The sequence below is a fragment of the Vulpes vulpes genome, chromosome 5 (assembly GCF_048418805.1).
Source record: "Vulpes vulpes isolate BD-2025 chromosome 5, VulVul3, whole genome shotgun sequence".
Lineage (NCBI taxonomy): Eukaryota > Metazoa > Chordata > Mammalia > Carnivora > Canidae > Vulpes > Vulpes vulpes.
This window is the reverse complement of record NC_132784.1, coordinates 78,535,472-78,552,745: the sequence shown is the minus strand read 5'-3', so window position 1 is coordinate 78,552,745 and position 17,274 is coordinate 78,535,472. Positions and strand designations below refer to the sequence as shown.

Below are 17,274 nucleotides of genomic sequence, written 5' to 3'. Positions count from 1 at the left end.
TCAGGTGTACAACATAATAATCCAACAGTTCTATACACTACTTGGTGCTCACCACAATAATTATAGCCACCATATGTCACCAAACACCATTATTACCATCTTATTGACTATACTCCTTATGCTATACTTTTCATCTCCATGACTTATTTATTTTGTAACTGGAAGTTTGACCTCCTAATACTCTTTATCCCTTTCACCCATCCCACCTCACCAGTGGCAACCACCAGTTCTCTGTATTTAAAAGTCTGTTTTCTGTTTGTCACTTGTTTTCTTTGATCATTTGACTTTTTTCTTAAATTCCACAAATGACTGAAGCACATGACATTTTTTTTAATTAATTTTTATTGGTGTTCAATTTACCAACATACAGAAAAACACCCAGTGCTCATCCCGTCAAGTGTCCACCTCAGTGCCCGTCACCCATTCCCCTCCAACACCCGCCCTCCTCCCCCCTTCCACCACCCCTAGTTCGTTTCCCCGAGTTAGGAGTCTTTATGTTCTTTTAATGCCCACACTGTACTTAAATTGCTGAGGTGATACCATTAATTATTCCAAAGTCTATCATCTAAAAAAGAAAATAGTATCACACATATGTGATATTTGAAAAAGGACAGCCAAGAGGGACCTTAAGAATTTTGGGGCACTGCTTCCAATAAACCTTATTAATTATATATATTATATGTACTCTACTATATGACAATGGAAGCTTTCATGTAAACCATGGCATACACAAACTCATGAATAGTGGCATATGCAAGAATCCCATATATGCACATACACACAGCAGTGGGGAGTTGGATGCAGTCTGCCTAGCTTTTAATAAAAAAGTTTAAATAATCAATTTAGGTATTGGAATATAAATTTATATCTGACATTATTTTTTTCTCTAGCTGAAGAACTATTTCAAGAGACCAAAATGAAGAAAAAAATACATAATTTTTAAAATAAAGATATATGCTTTTGGGGGCACATTTATTGAAAGTTACAAAAGTATAATATTTCAAAGGAATTAATTTTTCTATCTTCAGTACTGTCTGCTACAAAAAGTATTATCACAGAAGATTTGCAAAAACAAGAAGGCTAGAGTACCAAAAAACAAGATCAATTGATAACAATGACATTTTTCAGTTATTCTGTATAGGACTACCAAATCTTTAACTTTGTAAGCTAACAGTAGGTATGATAATATTACCTATTTTTCTCTCTGGAAGTAGCTATTGCCTCTCATGCAGGGACAGTTTGGTTTCAGTTTGGTCACCTCCTGCTGCTTTCCTGCTTGCTCCCTCCATGTCACTCATATTGAGTTCCCTGCTGTTCCTGGACAATCCAAGATCACTCCTGCAGGGTCTTTGTACTTGCTGCTGCCGATGCTCAGAAAGCTCCCCCATTTCCCTCAGGTCTTTGCTTAAATGTTAAAATATCAGAGTCACCCCAGCCCCCATGGACACTGTTCCCAACTTGCTTTACTCTTCATAGTCCTGATCGTTCCTCAACTATTTCTATTTACCTGTTTATTAGTTGTTTGTCCATTAAATGAAAAATAACACATGAAATACATTTTATTTAGTAAATTGCAATAATACAAAATATAAGTCTGCAAAAGTTTCCTTATTCAATTTGCAAAATTCCTTCATAAATTATAATTATTCAATCAACTCCAGTGACTCTAAACATTCATAGAAAATGTAAGCATGACAGGGGCACCTGGATGTCTCAGGTTAAGTGTCCTAGACACTCAGTTAAATGTCCATTTCATGAATTTGGCTCAGCTCATGATATCAGGGTTGTGAGATTGAACCCTGATTTGGGCTCTAGGCTGGGCATGGAGCCTGTTTGAGATTCTCTCTCTCCTTCTGCCTTTCCCCCACTATGCCCCCACTCTCTCTCTGTCTCTTCCTCTCTACAAAACAAAACTAAACTAAAACTAATCACGACAAAACAGTAATAAACATAACCTACCTCAATGTACTAATAATATATAATCATTGTGTATTTTATTGGACTTTTAGGTGAGCTCAATTTCTTTTTTTTTTAATTAATTTTTATTGGTGTTCAATTTACCAACATACAGAAAAACACCCAGTGCTCATCCCGTCAAGTGTCCACCTCAGTGCCCGTCACCCATTCCCCTCCAACACCCGCCCTCCTCCCCCCTTCCACCACCCCTAGTTCGTTTCCCCGAGTTAGGAGTCTTTATGTTCTGTCTCCCTTCCTGATATTTCCCAACATTTCTTCTCCCTTCCTTTATATTCCCTTTCACTATTATTTATATTCCCCAAATGAATGAGAACATACACTGCTTGTCCTTCTCCGATTGACTTATTTCACTCAGCATAATACCCTCCAGTTCCATCCACGTTGAAGCAAATGGTGAGCTCAATTTCATAATAAAGCCACCCAAAGGAGTTTGCATCCATGTTCCTTTTCAATCTCTATAATTCTAGAAACATTCAACTTCTCAAGACTTGCAAACATGTGCTTGAATGTCCTAAGAGGGTCATACTGACATTGGTGGGGTCTGTGTGATGCAACACAAATATCTGCTCTGAGGTCTGTGAAAATGGTTTCTCTCCTAGAACTGTTTTTTAATAATTGTTTTAAATATATCTTTAAATTTGAAAACAATTTTAGATAATCAAAATATTTGCTGATATATTATAGACAAGTCCACATACCTTTCACTCAGCTTCCTCTAGTGTTAGCACCTTACTTTAGTCGAAACTAAGAAACCAGCGTTGGTATATTACTATTATCTAAACTTCAATAATTCATTTGTTATTTATCAACTAATGTCATTTTACTCTTACAGGATCCCATCCAGGATCCAACCCTGCATATATTGTCCTGTTCCCTTAGTCTCCTCGTATCTGTGACAGTGTCTCAGTGGTTCCTGGGTTTTCACCACCTTAATAGGTTTGAGGAGTACTGCTCAGGTGCTTTGTAGAAGGTCTTTCCATTTAGGTTTGTCTGATTTTTTTTGGTGATGGTTACACAGAGGTTAGATATTGAGAGAGAGTGAGAAATGCTGTCCTTATCATGTCCCATCAGGGAACATGTATTACCAAACTGACCTGTCACTGGAGATCTTAACTTTAATCACCTAAACCAGATATGTTTGCCAGGTGCTTCAGTATAATGCTGCTTTCTCCCCCTGCATGCTGTATACACTCTAGAAACAAGTCACTAAGTTCAGGTCACACTCATGGTGGAAGGCACTATACTCCACCTCCTAAGGAAAGGCTAAACATATTATTTAGGATTTTTCTACAAGAAGGACCCATTTATTTACTGACTTAGTTTCTTACTTACATCAGCACAGACTCACATACATCTGTTTTGTACCTTGGGGTACAATGCAGTCCTACAATATTTCCTTTGTTGTTCAAATTATTCCATCTTGGGCCATTGGGAGCACTTTCCATTCTGCTCTTGTTTCCTTTTGATACACCCAACCCTCTTGTTTTCTGAGCTCCTCCTTCCTTCCTGGAACCACAAGACACTCTGGGCTCCTCTTGTGCTATTCCTGTCCCAACCCAGCAATCAACTCTTTCTCCAAAGAGCCCATCTCACTCTCACTTGGAACTCACATGAACCCAAATCCTCCAGCCTTCTTTCCTTTAACTGGTAAATTCAATAACAACTAGCTACAGGAGGCTGAGTACTTTCCTAAATGGTTCTGTGGTATCTTTGAGCAGAGATTGTGTGTGTTCAAAATTGCTTTTGTCTCAGTTCCTGTTCCAAATCCCTGCCTTTGTCACACTTGTCTATCACTTCAAGCACCACACTTCCTCCTATGCTTCTTTTTTTCCTGTCTCTACACTGCTTTTCCGCAAGGTGACATACATGACTCCTTTTCCTTCATTATTCCAAAGAATCATTTACACAATAATCTTGTACTCAGACAAAATGGAGGGGAAGTGAAGCCCTCCCTAATGTCCATCATTCAGTTATCCCATTCCCCCACCCACCTCCTCTCCAGCAGTGCTCAGTTTGTTTCCTATAGTTAAGAATCTCTTATGGTTTGTCTCCCTCTCTGATTTCATCTTATTTTATTTTTCCCTCCCTTCTCCTATAATCCCCTATTTTGTTTCTTAAATTCCACATATGAGTGAAATCATGTAATTGTGTTTCTCCGACATTTCTCTTAGCATAATACATTCTATTCCATCAAATTTGTTGCAAATGGTAATATTTCATTTTTGATGCTGAGTAATATTTCATTATATATAGTTAATAGACATTTAGTGAGATTTGTATCCCCACCATCAAACCAAAACCACTCAAAGTCATTCACCAATTCCCTATCGCTATGGCCTATTGTCAGTTTTTATGATATTGCTTAACCTACCAGCAGTTCTGATACATCCATTCCCTCTTTTTTTAAAAAAAAAAAAAAAAAACAGGTTTTTAAAATTTTATTTGAGAGAGTGAGCAAGAGACAGAGAACATGAATGGAGGGAATAGCCAAGGGAAAGTGAGAAGCAGACTCCCCTGCTACACTGGGTGCCTGATGTGAGACTCAATCTTGGGACTCTGGGATCACAACTTGAGCCAGAGGCAGATGCTTAACTGACTGAGCCACCCATGGGCCCATATCCATTCCCTCTTGATGCATTTCTTATCACTTGGTTTAGGATACCACTCACCTTCGTTGGCTACTCATCTCTCTGACCTTTTATTGAGAACATTCCATGTCTTGGAAATTAAGATTCAGTACTGTGTGGCAGTATCCTGGCTTTCCTTAGAAAACAAAGAGTATTGAGATTTCAACTAAGCACATTGCCTTTCAGCTAAAGATAAAATTTTGATGTTGGTTTACCAAATTGCTTTTTGTGGTCTTATGACTGAATTCTTGCCAATGGAATGTACTCAGAAGTAATGCACACAGCTACTATATTGCTTTATTGAAAAGAAATTCTTTTCCTTCACTCATCCCCTTCTCTTCTTCTCCAGATAGAAGAGTTATGATGAGGGCAAACTTCCAGCACTCGAAGAGGTGATAGAGGCTATGTGTACTGAACCTAGCCCCAGAATGACCAAGGCACAGCAGCTGTACAGATAGTTCATATTTACCCTGCTACATTAACCTCCACAATTTGAGAATAAATTGCTGCCTTATTGAAACCACTGTATTTTGGCTTCTTTTTTTTTAACAGTAGCTTAACTTGATTTCTAAATTGTGGTAGATTAACTTTGGGCACAAAGTCTTTGCAGCTGTTTTCCTCAAGAGGAGGAGTCTTTCTTAATGCTTGATTCATGCTTGAATCTGGGCCAGCCCTTTGATATCATTGATTAGTATAACATAATAGAAAAATGCGAGAGTTAAGAGTCTACACTTTAAGAAACCATTCCGTTGTACTTTCACGCTGAAAATATGTAAGATAGCTGGTCCATCCTCTGGAGGATCAAAGATCATGTGGAGAAGAGGTACAGAATAACCAGAAATCAAAAGTTAGAGACATAAGGCCTTCTTGAACCTTTTAGCCCACTGACCATGCATAAGATATGAAACCTCACAATGAGCCATGTGAAAGCCAAGTAACTGTCCCTGTAATGAGCACATGTTTGGATGTAATGAAGATGAACAGATAGGAAGTCAAGCTAATTATAAGGGCAAAATAGATATCGAAATATACTAAAGAGCACAGTCTCAAAAAAAAAAAAAAGAGCACAGTCTCATATATGTATATATCAGATCAGGAAAGAGCCAAGATTTGGGGGTATATCACAAAAAAAAAAAAAAGGTTGGACCACATTGCAATGGCAGAAGGAGAGGCAGAAGGTGAACCCATTGTGGATGACAGGTTCAACAAAGCCCAGACATAGCAGTCTCCTGACATTTCTGCACACACGTGCTGGTGGTCACAGTGGTGATGTAATGTAAGGGCTTATATATCACTACATGCTAATCATAGCCACGATAGCTACCAGGAAACAGTTGTTAAGCAAATGTTTAGATCAGCTTTATTTATAATCACCAAACACTAGAACCACCACAAATTTTCTTGAACTGAGAATAGAATAAATAATTGGTAATGACTGTATAGTGAAATACTACTCTGCAGCAAAAATATCCCACTCTGACACAGGAAACAATACAGACAGGCCTCAAATGCTAAGTGAAAGATTACACACTCAAAGAGTACATATTCTAGAATTATAGTCAAGGACACTCCTGGAAAGGCAATTTTATTGGGACAAAACAATTTATGGTTGCTAGGGGCAGGTTGGGAGGATGAGTTTGTCAGAAGAGATTTGTTCCAATTTTTGTAGGTGAGTGTTTACTGGACATAAATTTGACAAAAGCTTACAACTATCAACTATTCACTGGGACTGTGGATACTATCATATGGAAATTATACTTAATTATAAACTGACAAAAATCACAAGAAATAACAAGTATAATACAAAAACATAAGCACTGAGTGAAATATCCAGCATGGCTCCCACAGGCAGTTTAATTGCCTCCGACCTGGGAAAGTGGGATGAGGTGCTAGAAATGTTATCTCAGGGGAAATTCCCAGAGAGCTCTGTGTCTCTATAACTCTCTCCACATCCCCATGCATTAGCCATTGAAATCCCAGTATGACTCCACATGCCGCCATTGTAGAGAGACCAGTCTACACGCTGAACCCCTTTGGTGATCATTTACTCATTTGAATGTTAGTATTTGCTACTGCACAGAGATCTTATCCCAGGATTCACTATGAGCCTCCAACATTTCAGAAGAAATGCCCCAACATAGAAATTATATTGATTGACAAAAAATGATGACTTCTTATGGAGATATTTTACAGACCCCCCCTTGCTTCTTATTTACAGACACAAGACTGTGAATAATGTAAAGGGTAAACTTACCATCTTTATTTTACAAATAAGGAGGGAATAAGTGATCCCTCTAGGATCACAGAAAGAAAGCATGTTGGGTAAAGAAATTGAATATGTTAATGTTCTTTTCTCCATTTTCTCCTGCCTTAGAGACCTTGGAGCCTTATTATGACCATGTCCTGAGAGCAGTATTGATGCAGTATTCTACAGCTTTGACTCTGATTCAGATCCGTACTCAGAATTGGCTCTTCCTGCTCTCCCAGCAAACAGGTAAGCATCCATATTCCCTACACATTTTTAATGAGAAGTGTAATCCCTGCAGAAGTGGTAGGGAAGCTCTACCTACTTTGAAGTAGTGAAGAATAGAGATAGGCATTTCAAAGTTTTTCCAAAGTACTGAGGTGAAACCAGGGAATAAATGTCAAAATTTCCATCAGAAGGGAGTATGCTGTTCTTATGGAAACTCATCCTACTTTCCTAAAGGTATGAACAAAAAAGCCACAGATGATTCTCTAATTGATCAAGAGGAGAATTAATCCTGTTAACAAAATACTGGCCTCTCATTGGACGTAAACAAGCAAAACAAACAAAAAACTGCAGAATGAAATAATCTTTAACTACAAAATTTCTAGTATGGATTAACAGGATCCAAAAGGCATTTTAAACTCTCACCTATAATCTCAAGATTATTGTCACCAGACAACCACACATGGTAACAGCAAATGGCTAAAGGCAGAGTCGGTTGATCACACAGACAGTGGATTTAACTCTTGAATCTTGACTCCTTCCCAGGCTAGCTGCATAATTTTAGAGCATCACATTGCTTCTCAAATCCTCATGCTCCACAATGGTGAAGAGGGTATAGCAATACTACCTGCTGTATACACACACACACTAACATATAAAGCCTTACTTATCACTTATGGAACATAGAATAGGCTCCAAGTGGACGTGTGTGTTAAGGTTGACAAATGATGTCATCATGGGACAGGCTTGTACAGGGAAGTTGCAAAACTTTCGGAGAAAGATGTTAGTAGTTAGCAGAAAAGGGATAACCTTCCAAAGCTTCAAATGCAAGTAAAGAGATTTGTAGCACTGTTCCTATGGAAGAACAGATTCACATGAAATATTTTATAACACGGGCTTGCCACTAATATAGATCTGCAGGCTGAAGGGAGCCCACAGACATGGAACTGTCAACCCTTGATCTCTGATTCTGCTATGAGATGGCAGTCATGAGAGAAGGAGTAAGTTCTCCAGGGGGGACTCCCAACCAGCTAATGTGTAGAGTTCAAGGAAGAAATTAAGCAAAAGAAGGCTTGCATGGATCTTTGGGGACAGCTGATTGCTTGGGTGAAGTGAAAACAGACTAAGAAATCCCAGAGATCACAGACAACCTCCAAGGCCCTCATGTGTGAGAAAAGGCACACTGAAGAGACTCTTCAAGACTTCGTACATCACACACGTCCAAAGCCCCGCAAGACACCACCCATTTTCCCCAGGGCAATGTAAAGACAATCATTCCATCCTAACAATAATATTGTAGCTCATCAGACTGTGCTAATCAACCAGATTTTGTTTTTTAAGCATTATTTTATTTAATTCTCATAACAATACTATAATGTAGCTCTCATTGCTGTCTTATTTTTCTGGACATGGAAATAGGAGGTTCAGATAAGTTAGCTTAGGACTAATGATTCCTCATAAGTAAATGGTAGTAGGGCTGATATGTACTTCATCCTGGATCCCAAGCTCTACACCCAATACTGTGCCTTCCCCTCAGATTATCCCTGCTGGCTGTCCTGGCTCTTATTGCTCCAGTATCTCTTCACATCCACTCTGTGTGTATCTCTTGGATACTTCACTGGGAAACCTCAAACAATGAATTTGGACCAATGGCAACAATAAGCAATTGTATTGAATTAACTTCAATTGATTTAAATATAGTTTAGAAGATCACTTTAGGAACCACTCAGCATGGATTCAGATATTGACTTGAATCCCAAGCATGGCTTCTCAATTAATAGTCATTTGAAATATAAAAAATTATTCAACCTCTGTGCATCATAATTTACTTTTCCCCCAACTTTTTTTTTAAGATTTAAAGTAATCTCTATATACAACATGGGACTTGAACTCACAACTCTGAGAACAAGAGCCACAGGCTGTAGCAACTGAGTCAGCCAGGTATCCCTCTGTTAATCGTAGCTTAAATGAGTGTTATAACAAATAAAACTCAAAATGTTCTTGAATTATGTAATGAATATACAGATCTTTTTGTAGTTACAATAAGGTTATGTCCCAAAAAACTCATTGTACATTGTAAATATCGTAAGATGAAAACTCATTTAATACATTACCTACTGAACATTAAGTTTAGCCTCTCCTGCCTTAAGCATGCTTCTAGTACTTAACATTAGTGAACAGCTGAGCAAAAATCACCTCACACAAAGCCTACTTTATAATAAAGGGTTGAATACCTCATGAATTTGTTGAATACAGTACTGCAAGTGAAACACAGAATAACTGTGCTGGTACAGGATGGTTGTAAATGTATCAGCTGTTGACTCTCATGATTGCCTGGCTGACCTGGCACTGAGGCTCACTGCCCCTACCCAGCACCAGGAAAGACGACTGTACCAGCTATCACTAGCCCAGAAAAAGATCCACATCAAAATTTGAAGCATGATTTCTACTGCATGTGTATCACTTTTGCACTATGATAGAGTTGAAAAATCATTAAGTCAAATCATCGTTAAGTTGGGGACTGTCTGTACATCTACAGTGTTTACAGTATTTCCTGGCAAGTGAGCAACATGCAAGTATCTGCTTTTACTAGGATTGGGAAAAGTGAATCACCAGATGTATTCATTGTGGACAAGCTATCTTAATCAACTTACTTAATTTTTTCTCTCACTTTACAAATTTATAACATTTTAGAAATGAGAAGATGCTCCATACTTCAGAGTCCACAGTTTATAAACCTATATGTAATTTTTGCAGTAACTTTTGTGGTCAAGCTAACATTTTATCTGGAGAATCTTGAAAGCTATCGCTCTGATAAATAACACATACTGTATATACACTTTTCTTTTTTAATATTTTATTTATTTATTCATAATAGTCACACACACACACACAGAGAGAGAGAGAGAGAGAGAGAGAGAGAGGCAGAGACACAGGCAGAGGGAGAAGCAGGCTCCATGCAGGGAGCCCGACGTGGGATTTGATCCCGGGTCTCCAGGATGGCGCCCTGGGCCAAAGGCAGGCGCTAAACCGCTGCGCCACCCAGGGATCCCTGTATATACACTTTTCAATGTAAGTCTCTTTATCACTCATTTCTTTCTTCTCATTAGCCACAGAGCATCTGTGGTCCTCAACATTGATGGGTAACAGGACAGAAGTGACACAGTTCATCCTGCTGGGACTAACCAATGACCCAGAACTGCAGGTTCCTCTCTTCATAATGTTCACCTTCATCTACCTCATCACTCTGGTTGGGAATTTGGGGATTACCGTGCTGATTCTCTTGGACTCCCGTCTCCACACTCCCATGTACTTTTTCCTCAGTAACCTGTCTCTGGCGGACTTTGGTTACTCTACAGCTGTCACTCCCACAGTCATGGCTGGGTTACTTAGAGGAGACCAGGTCATCTCCTACAGTGCATGTGCTGCTCAGATGTTCGTTTTTGCTGTCTTTGCCACTGTGGAGAATTATCTCTTGGCCTCAATGGCCTATGACCGCTACGCAGCAGTGTGCAAACCCCTCCATTACACCACCACCATGACGACAGGGGTGTGTGTTCGTCTGGCCATAGGCTGCTATGTCTGTGGTTTCCTGAATGCCTCTATCCACATTGGAGGCACATTTAGTCTCTCTTTCTGTATGAACAATGAAGTCCATCACTTTTTCTGTGATATCCCAGCAGTCATGGTTCTTTCTTGCTCTGATAGATATGTCAGTGAGCTGATTCTTATTTATGTTGTGAGCTTCAACATCTTTTTTGCTCTCCTGGTTATCTTAATTTCCTACATATTCATATTTATCACCATCCTGAAGATGCACTCATCTGGTGGATATCAGAAGGCTATAGCCACCTGTGCTTCCCACCTCACTGCAGTGTCCATCTTCTATGGAGCAGTCATCTTCATGTACACACAGCCCAGCTCCAGCCATTCCATGGACACAGACAAAATGGCATCCGTGTTCTACACCATGGTTATCCCCATGCTGAACCCTATGGTCTACAGCATGAGGAACAAGGAGGTCAAGAATGCTCTCAAGAAGATTGTTTTAGAGTCAAAATTGTCTTTAGGATTGTGATTTTAGCACTGTACAATATCCTCTAATCCACTTACATGAAAGCCAGAGTGAAATTAAGTTCCTGAAGTGATATTCTAACTTATTCAAATATCTCTCATACTGAAAATAAAGCAAAGATTATGTGCAGAAATATAAACCTGAGAAAGAATGGCTAAGAAGTCTTGGGCTTAATTCTCAAAAATTTTACTCAGGAGATGCATATTCACTTATTTTATGTGCATTTTTTTTCTACCACATCAATGCAGAAACACTTAAAATAGGGACACAAATGAGGCCGTGAACAGAGTGCATGCATGTGCCTATGAGGATACATACACACTGGAGTAGGCAAATTCCCAAAATTAAATGGAATGTTGCCAGTTTTTAATAATCATAATTTAAATATTTAATTTATGTGTTATAATAGAAATTTATGTCCCATATTTTCACCTCTTTGGTTGATCTACTCTAAGAGTCCTGACTTCAGAGTGAAAGTAATATACTATCAAATAAAAGGATCTAATTTGGGGGGCTCATTTTATTGGGAGATACATACATATAGTATCTTAAGTGAATTAATATTTCTGTCTTAATTGAGTCATTACATAGAACTATCATGCCCATATTACAATTTTCAAAAGGTAAAACACAGCCAGAGCATGAGAAAGATGGAAGAAGATTAAAAGCATTTTTCAATTTCTTTAGATATTTCTCCAATTCTCACACTACTAAAAACTTCACTTTTCAGTCATGTAATGTACATTTTCCTTCTAGAAATGCACTGGAATGATTAATGCTGGTATTTCACGTTTCCTTTGTTGATTTAAATTATTTTCTGGAAACTCCCCATTCTTTTGCCATACTTCATTTATGTGATCTTCTTCCTATTTCTTCACCATCTGACAACTTTAAAGATGTTCCTGCAGGGCATTTGTACTTGCTTTTCCCTGTGGAGAATGTTCCCTTATACCATTAAGGTCATTGCTTAAATGTTACTCTAATACACAACATTTTCCGGACCACCTTCATAAACTAGTCCTCTTTTATGCACCATGTACACTGTTCTTTCACTCTGTGACATTCTTCATATCTTTATAAACCCTCATCTTTTGTATATTTTTTGTCTTCTTGTTTATGATTCATGTCTCCCAACTCGAATTTAAATTCTGTGAAAGCCGTGGCTTTATTTATTTTTTTTTACAACACTATCTTCAGTACCTAACTGAGTGTTTGTTTCATGGTAGATTCTTAATATATGAATGAATAAAATAATTAAGCTTTGAGTCACAACGTAGTAATATGATGGATCATTAAACCATTGATGGCTATAGTATGTCATCCACAACATAAACCTTTTAGATAGATGTATAGTGCATTTCAAGAAGCAAAGCTGATTTTATGCTTTACTGTAATATTTTTATCTACATTTTTCACTAAGTGCATGCACTCCAATGTTTGGATACAGGGATTTCTTGGATTTCCTAATCAAGTGAATCATCTGAAATAATCTCATATTTTTCACTTAGCACTGATGTCTCATTAAATGGCAAGTAGCATATCAAGTAAGTACTAATTGGTAAATCAAAAAAAGATGTTAAATATGAGATTATTTAAGGACTATTATCTGATTGTATTTGGAAATAACTTCATACATATGAAATATAATTAACTGAAATAATTCTGAGTATCTATGTAGAATATAAACATGGCAATATCTGTCAATAATAAAGATAATGCACATTCAGTATGCTAGTTGTTAGTATAATGCTATATACTATATATATATATACACTATATATATACTATATGCTAGTATAATGTGCAATTTTTATGCTTTTAATTTTGATCCTCAGAGAGCTCTATACTATACAAAACCTATCTACATGAATGAGTACCCTCAACTAATTTGTTATCTCTAGATAATAGGAGGCTTTATTATTTCAGTACTTGTAAGATTATGCTTGAATATGCTAATATTCTCATGCTACTATTTGAGGGCACTGTAGAATAACACAAGTATTCACTTCTGCTTTTATGGTGACGTTTCTCCTATTGCAAATATTTATAATTATTATATTAAATAATCATTTAATTTTAGAACTCTTTGAAAGTTACAGAAAATTTCCAAATGTTGCAGAATAGTCAATGTAACCCTGTGGCTGTCTGGAAAATGGCCTGCAAAGAAATCCATATCTTAATTCCTGGAACCTTCCAAAGTCAACTTATATAGCTTAAAAGGACTATGCAGATGTTATTAACTTAAGGATTTTATCCCAGATTTTCTTTGTGGACCATAAATGAAATCCCATGTATACTTATGGTTTGATCACAGATAACATAAGAGTAGATAATGTGACCTTGGAAGTAGATTAAGTGATATGACCACACACCATGGATGACAGTGCCATCAGAAGATGAAAAAGGCAAAAAATGGATTTTGCCTTAGTGCCTATGGAGGGAGGATGGCTCTTCCAACACACTGACTTTTGTCCAGGGAAACCATTTTTGGACTTCTGGATTCTAGACTGAGAGAATGAATATATGTTGTTTAAGCTTCCAAGTTTATGGTTATGTGTTTTTTGCTACAACAATCATAGAAAATGATTACAACTCTCACCTAGAGTCCTCTAAAGAGTAATTTTATATTACCATGGGATATTTGTAAAACTAAGAAACCAAGATTTCTATATATTAATTTTACTCTTTGTGATGTGCAGTTTTTAAGTGTTTGCAACAAATGCAAAGTCATGTGTTCACTAGCACTGTACCATGGAGATATTTTATCATCCTAAAATTTCCCTTTCCATTTCTGTTATAGACAGCTAGTCCTTACTCCTTCATCTCTTGGAAATCACTGAGCCTTCCTCCATCCCTGTGTTATACGAATGGAATCTCAGGATGTGGAGCCTTGAAAAGGAGTAAATAAAAACTGTTTCTGTTCACAGATGACATGATTATCTATGTAGATATATAGAAGAATAGAAAAAAACTCCTGGGACTAATAAGTGATTATACCATGGTTGTAAAATGCAAAGCTAATATACTAATTTTATCAATTTCCCATATATGTGCAATGAACAAGTGGAAGTTGAAATTAAAAACACAAACCCTTTCATATTAGCACCCCAAAATCAAATAGTTATAAATTTAACAAGATAACAACATTAAAAATGAAATAAAAAATACCAAACTTGGATGCTGATGAATGAAACCAAACAAGAATTGAATAAATGGAGAGACATTCCATTCTCATGGATATAGGTAGACTCAATATTGTCAAGATGTCAGTCCTTTCCAACTTTATCTACAGATTCATTGATGTCTCAAAGTCTCAGCAAGTTATTTATAGATATTGACAAGCTGATTCTAAGGTTTATGTGGAGAGGTAAAAGATCCAGAATAGCTAACAATATTTAAAGAGAAGAACACAGTTGGAAGACTAACACTACTCAACTTCAAGACTTAATTCTCCAAAGAGGACATGCAGATGGCCAACAGATACATGAAAAGATGCTCAACATCACTCATCATCAGGGAAATGCAAATCAAAACCACAATGAGACAGTGCCCCCACATCTGTCAGAATGGCTAAAATAAAAAAGACAAAAACCCACAAGTATTAGTGAGGATGTGGAGAAAAAGGAACCTTTATGCACTGTTGATGGAATTGTAAACTGGTGCAATAACTGTGGAAAACAGTATGGAGGTTTGTTGCAGGCTATTATGGCTTGAAAAGTTCTTTCTTGTCCAGCAAGTGAGCGAATGCAGAAATGACAACAAGAGAGGCTAATATCAGGAATGGAGAAGAAATGTGTGGGAAATATCAGAAAGGGAGACAGAACATAAAGACTCCTAACTCTGGGAAATGAACTAGGGGTGATGGAAGGGGAAGAGGGCGGGGGGTGGGGGTGAATGGGTGACGGGCACTGAGGGGGGCACTTGATGGGATGAGCACTGGGTGTTATTCTGTATGTTGGTAAATTGAACACCAATAAAAAATAATTTATTATTAAAAAAGAAAAAAAAAGGAATGGACAAGAGCCCCAAGCAGTGCTTTTCCATTACGTTTATTCACTCAGGTTTCATGAGAAAATCAGAAGTACGTGTTTGAGGCAAAGATTACAAGGCAATCATTAAAATATACTAAATTTAGGTAACAATAGGTGGCAGGCATTCATGTCATAGTGATTACAATCTGTGACAACAAAGCTAGTGAGACATGCATTCTAGACAGAGGTTAGGTTTTAAGTGTTTCTGTTATGTTCCTGGCTAATCTTGGGTGCTTTCGCCCAGGGAGGTGTCTTTCCATTTTAGAGGCAGCTTTCTGCCTTATGCTCGTCTAACCCATTTGTGCAATCGCATGACCTTCCCAAACTATCTCCCATAGAGGCTCCTCAAAAATTAAAAATAAAATTACAACATGATCCAATGATTCCACTACTGGGTATTTACTGAAAGAATATGAAAACAGTAATTCAAAAATATGTATGGACTCTTATGTTTATTGCAGCATTGTTTACAAAAGCCAAATTATGGAAGCAGCCCAAGGGTCCATTGATAGATGAATGGATAAAGAAGAGGTTGTATACATATATAATATTACTCAGCCATAAAAAAGATAAAATCTTGCCATTTGCAACAACATGTTTGGATCTAGAGGGTATAAAATATATGATACATAGCAAACAAAATAAATTCTCAGAAATAGAACTAAAACATACAATATAGGGAACACAGTGGTATTGTATAGTGTTGTGTGGTGACAGTTGATAGCTACACTTGTGGTGAGCATAGCATAACATATAAAGTTGTTGACTCACTGTTATACACCTAAAACTAATTAACATTGTGTGTCAACTATACTTCACTAAAAAAGATATATTTTAAACATCAATAATCACAATAAATGTAAATTAAACAAAACCACCCTTGATGTATGTAAAAGTCACCCTAATTTTTTTAAAGATTTTATTATTTATTTATTTGTTTGTTTATTTATTTATTTATTTATTTATTTATTTATTTATTTATTTATGAGAGAGAGAAAGAGAGAGCATGAGTGGGTACAGGGGCAGAGGGAGGAGAAGCAGTCTCTCCACTGAGCAGGGAGCCCAAGGCTGTCTCCATCCCAGGACCCTGATATCATGACCTCAGCTGCAGTCAGATGTTTAACCAACTAAGCCTTCCAGGTGTCCCAAAAATCATCTTAATTTTTTATTTTTTATTTTATTTTTTTTATAAATTAATTTTTGTTGGTGTTCAATTTACCTACATACAGAAAAACACCCAGTGCTCATCCCGTCAAGTGTCCCCCTCAGTGCCTGTCACCGATTCCCCTCCACCCCCCGCCCCCCTCCCCTTCCACCACCCCTAGTTCGTTTCCCAGAGTTAGGAGTCTTTATGTTCTGTCTCCCTTCCTGATATTTCCCACACATTACTTTTCCCTTCCTTTATATTCCCTTTCACTATTATTTATATTCCCCAAATGAATGAGAACATTCACTGTTTGTCCTTCTCCGATTGACTTACTTCACTCAGCATAATACCCTCCAGTTCCATCCACGCTGAAGCAAATGGTGTGTATTTGTCGTTTCTAATGGCTGAGGAATATTCCACTGTATACATAAACCACATCTTCTTTATCCATTCATCTTTCGATGGACACCGAGGCTCCTTCCACAGTTTGGCTATTGTGGACATTGCTGCTAGAAACATCGGGGTGCAGGTGTCCCGGCGTTTCATTGCATCTGAATCTTTGGGGTAAATCCCCAACAGTGCAATTGCTAGGTCGTAGGGCAGGTCTATTTTTAACTCTTTGAGGAACCTCCACACAGTTTTCCAGAGTGACTGCACCAGTTCACATTCCCACCAACAGTGTAAGAGGGTTCCCCTTTCTCCACATCCTCTCCAACATTTGTTGTTTCCTGCCTTGTTAATTTTCCCCATTCTCACTGGTGTGAGGTGGTATCTCATTGTGGTTTTGATTTGTATTTCCCTGATGGCAAGTGATGCAGAGCATTTTCTCATGTGCATGTTGGCCATGTCCATGTCTTCTTCTGTGAGATTTCTCTTCATGTCTTTTGCCCATTTCATGATTGGATTGTTTGTTTCTTTGGTGTTGAGTTTAATAAGTTCTTTATAGA

The 17,274-nt window shown here is 37.6% G+C and overlaps 1 protein-coding gene across 1 annotated transcript; it reads left to right on the top strand.

Annotated features, from left to right (window-relative positions):
* Nucleotides 1-10,213: 10,213 nt before the first annotated feature.
* On the top strand, nucleotides 10,214-11,152 carry LOC112930602 (olfactory receptor 5B3-like). The gene has a single exon (XM_026012944.2). It carries the CDS (start codon nucleotides 10,214-10,216, stop codon nucleotides 11,150-11,152), a length of 939 nt encoding a protein of 312 aa, XP_025868729.2.
* The last annotated feature ends 6,122 nt before the right edge of the window (nucleotides 11,153-17,274 follow it).

What these genes read in the sequence shown, in the direction of transcription:
- LOC112930602 (XM_026012944.2), top strand. Translation starts at nt 10,214, where the DNA reads ATGGGTAACAGGACAGAAGTGACACAGTTCATCCTGCTGGGACTAACC.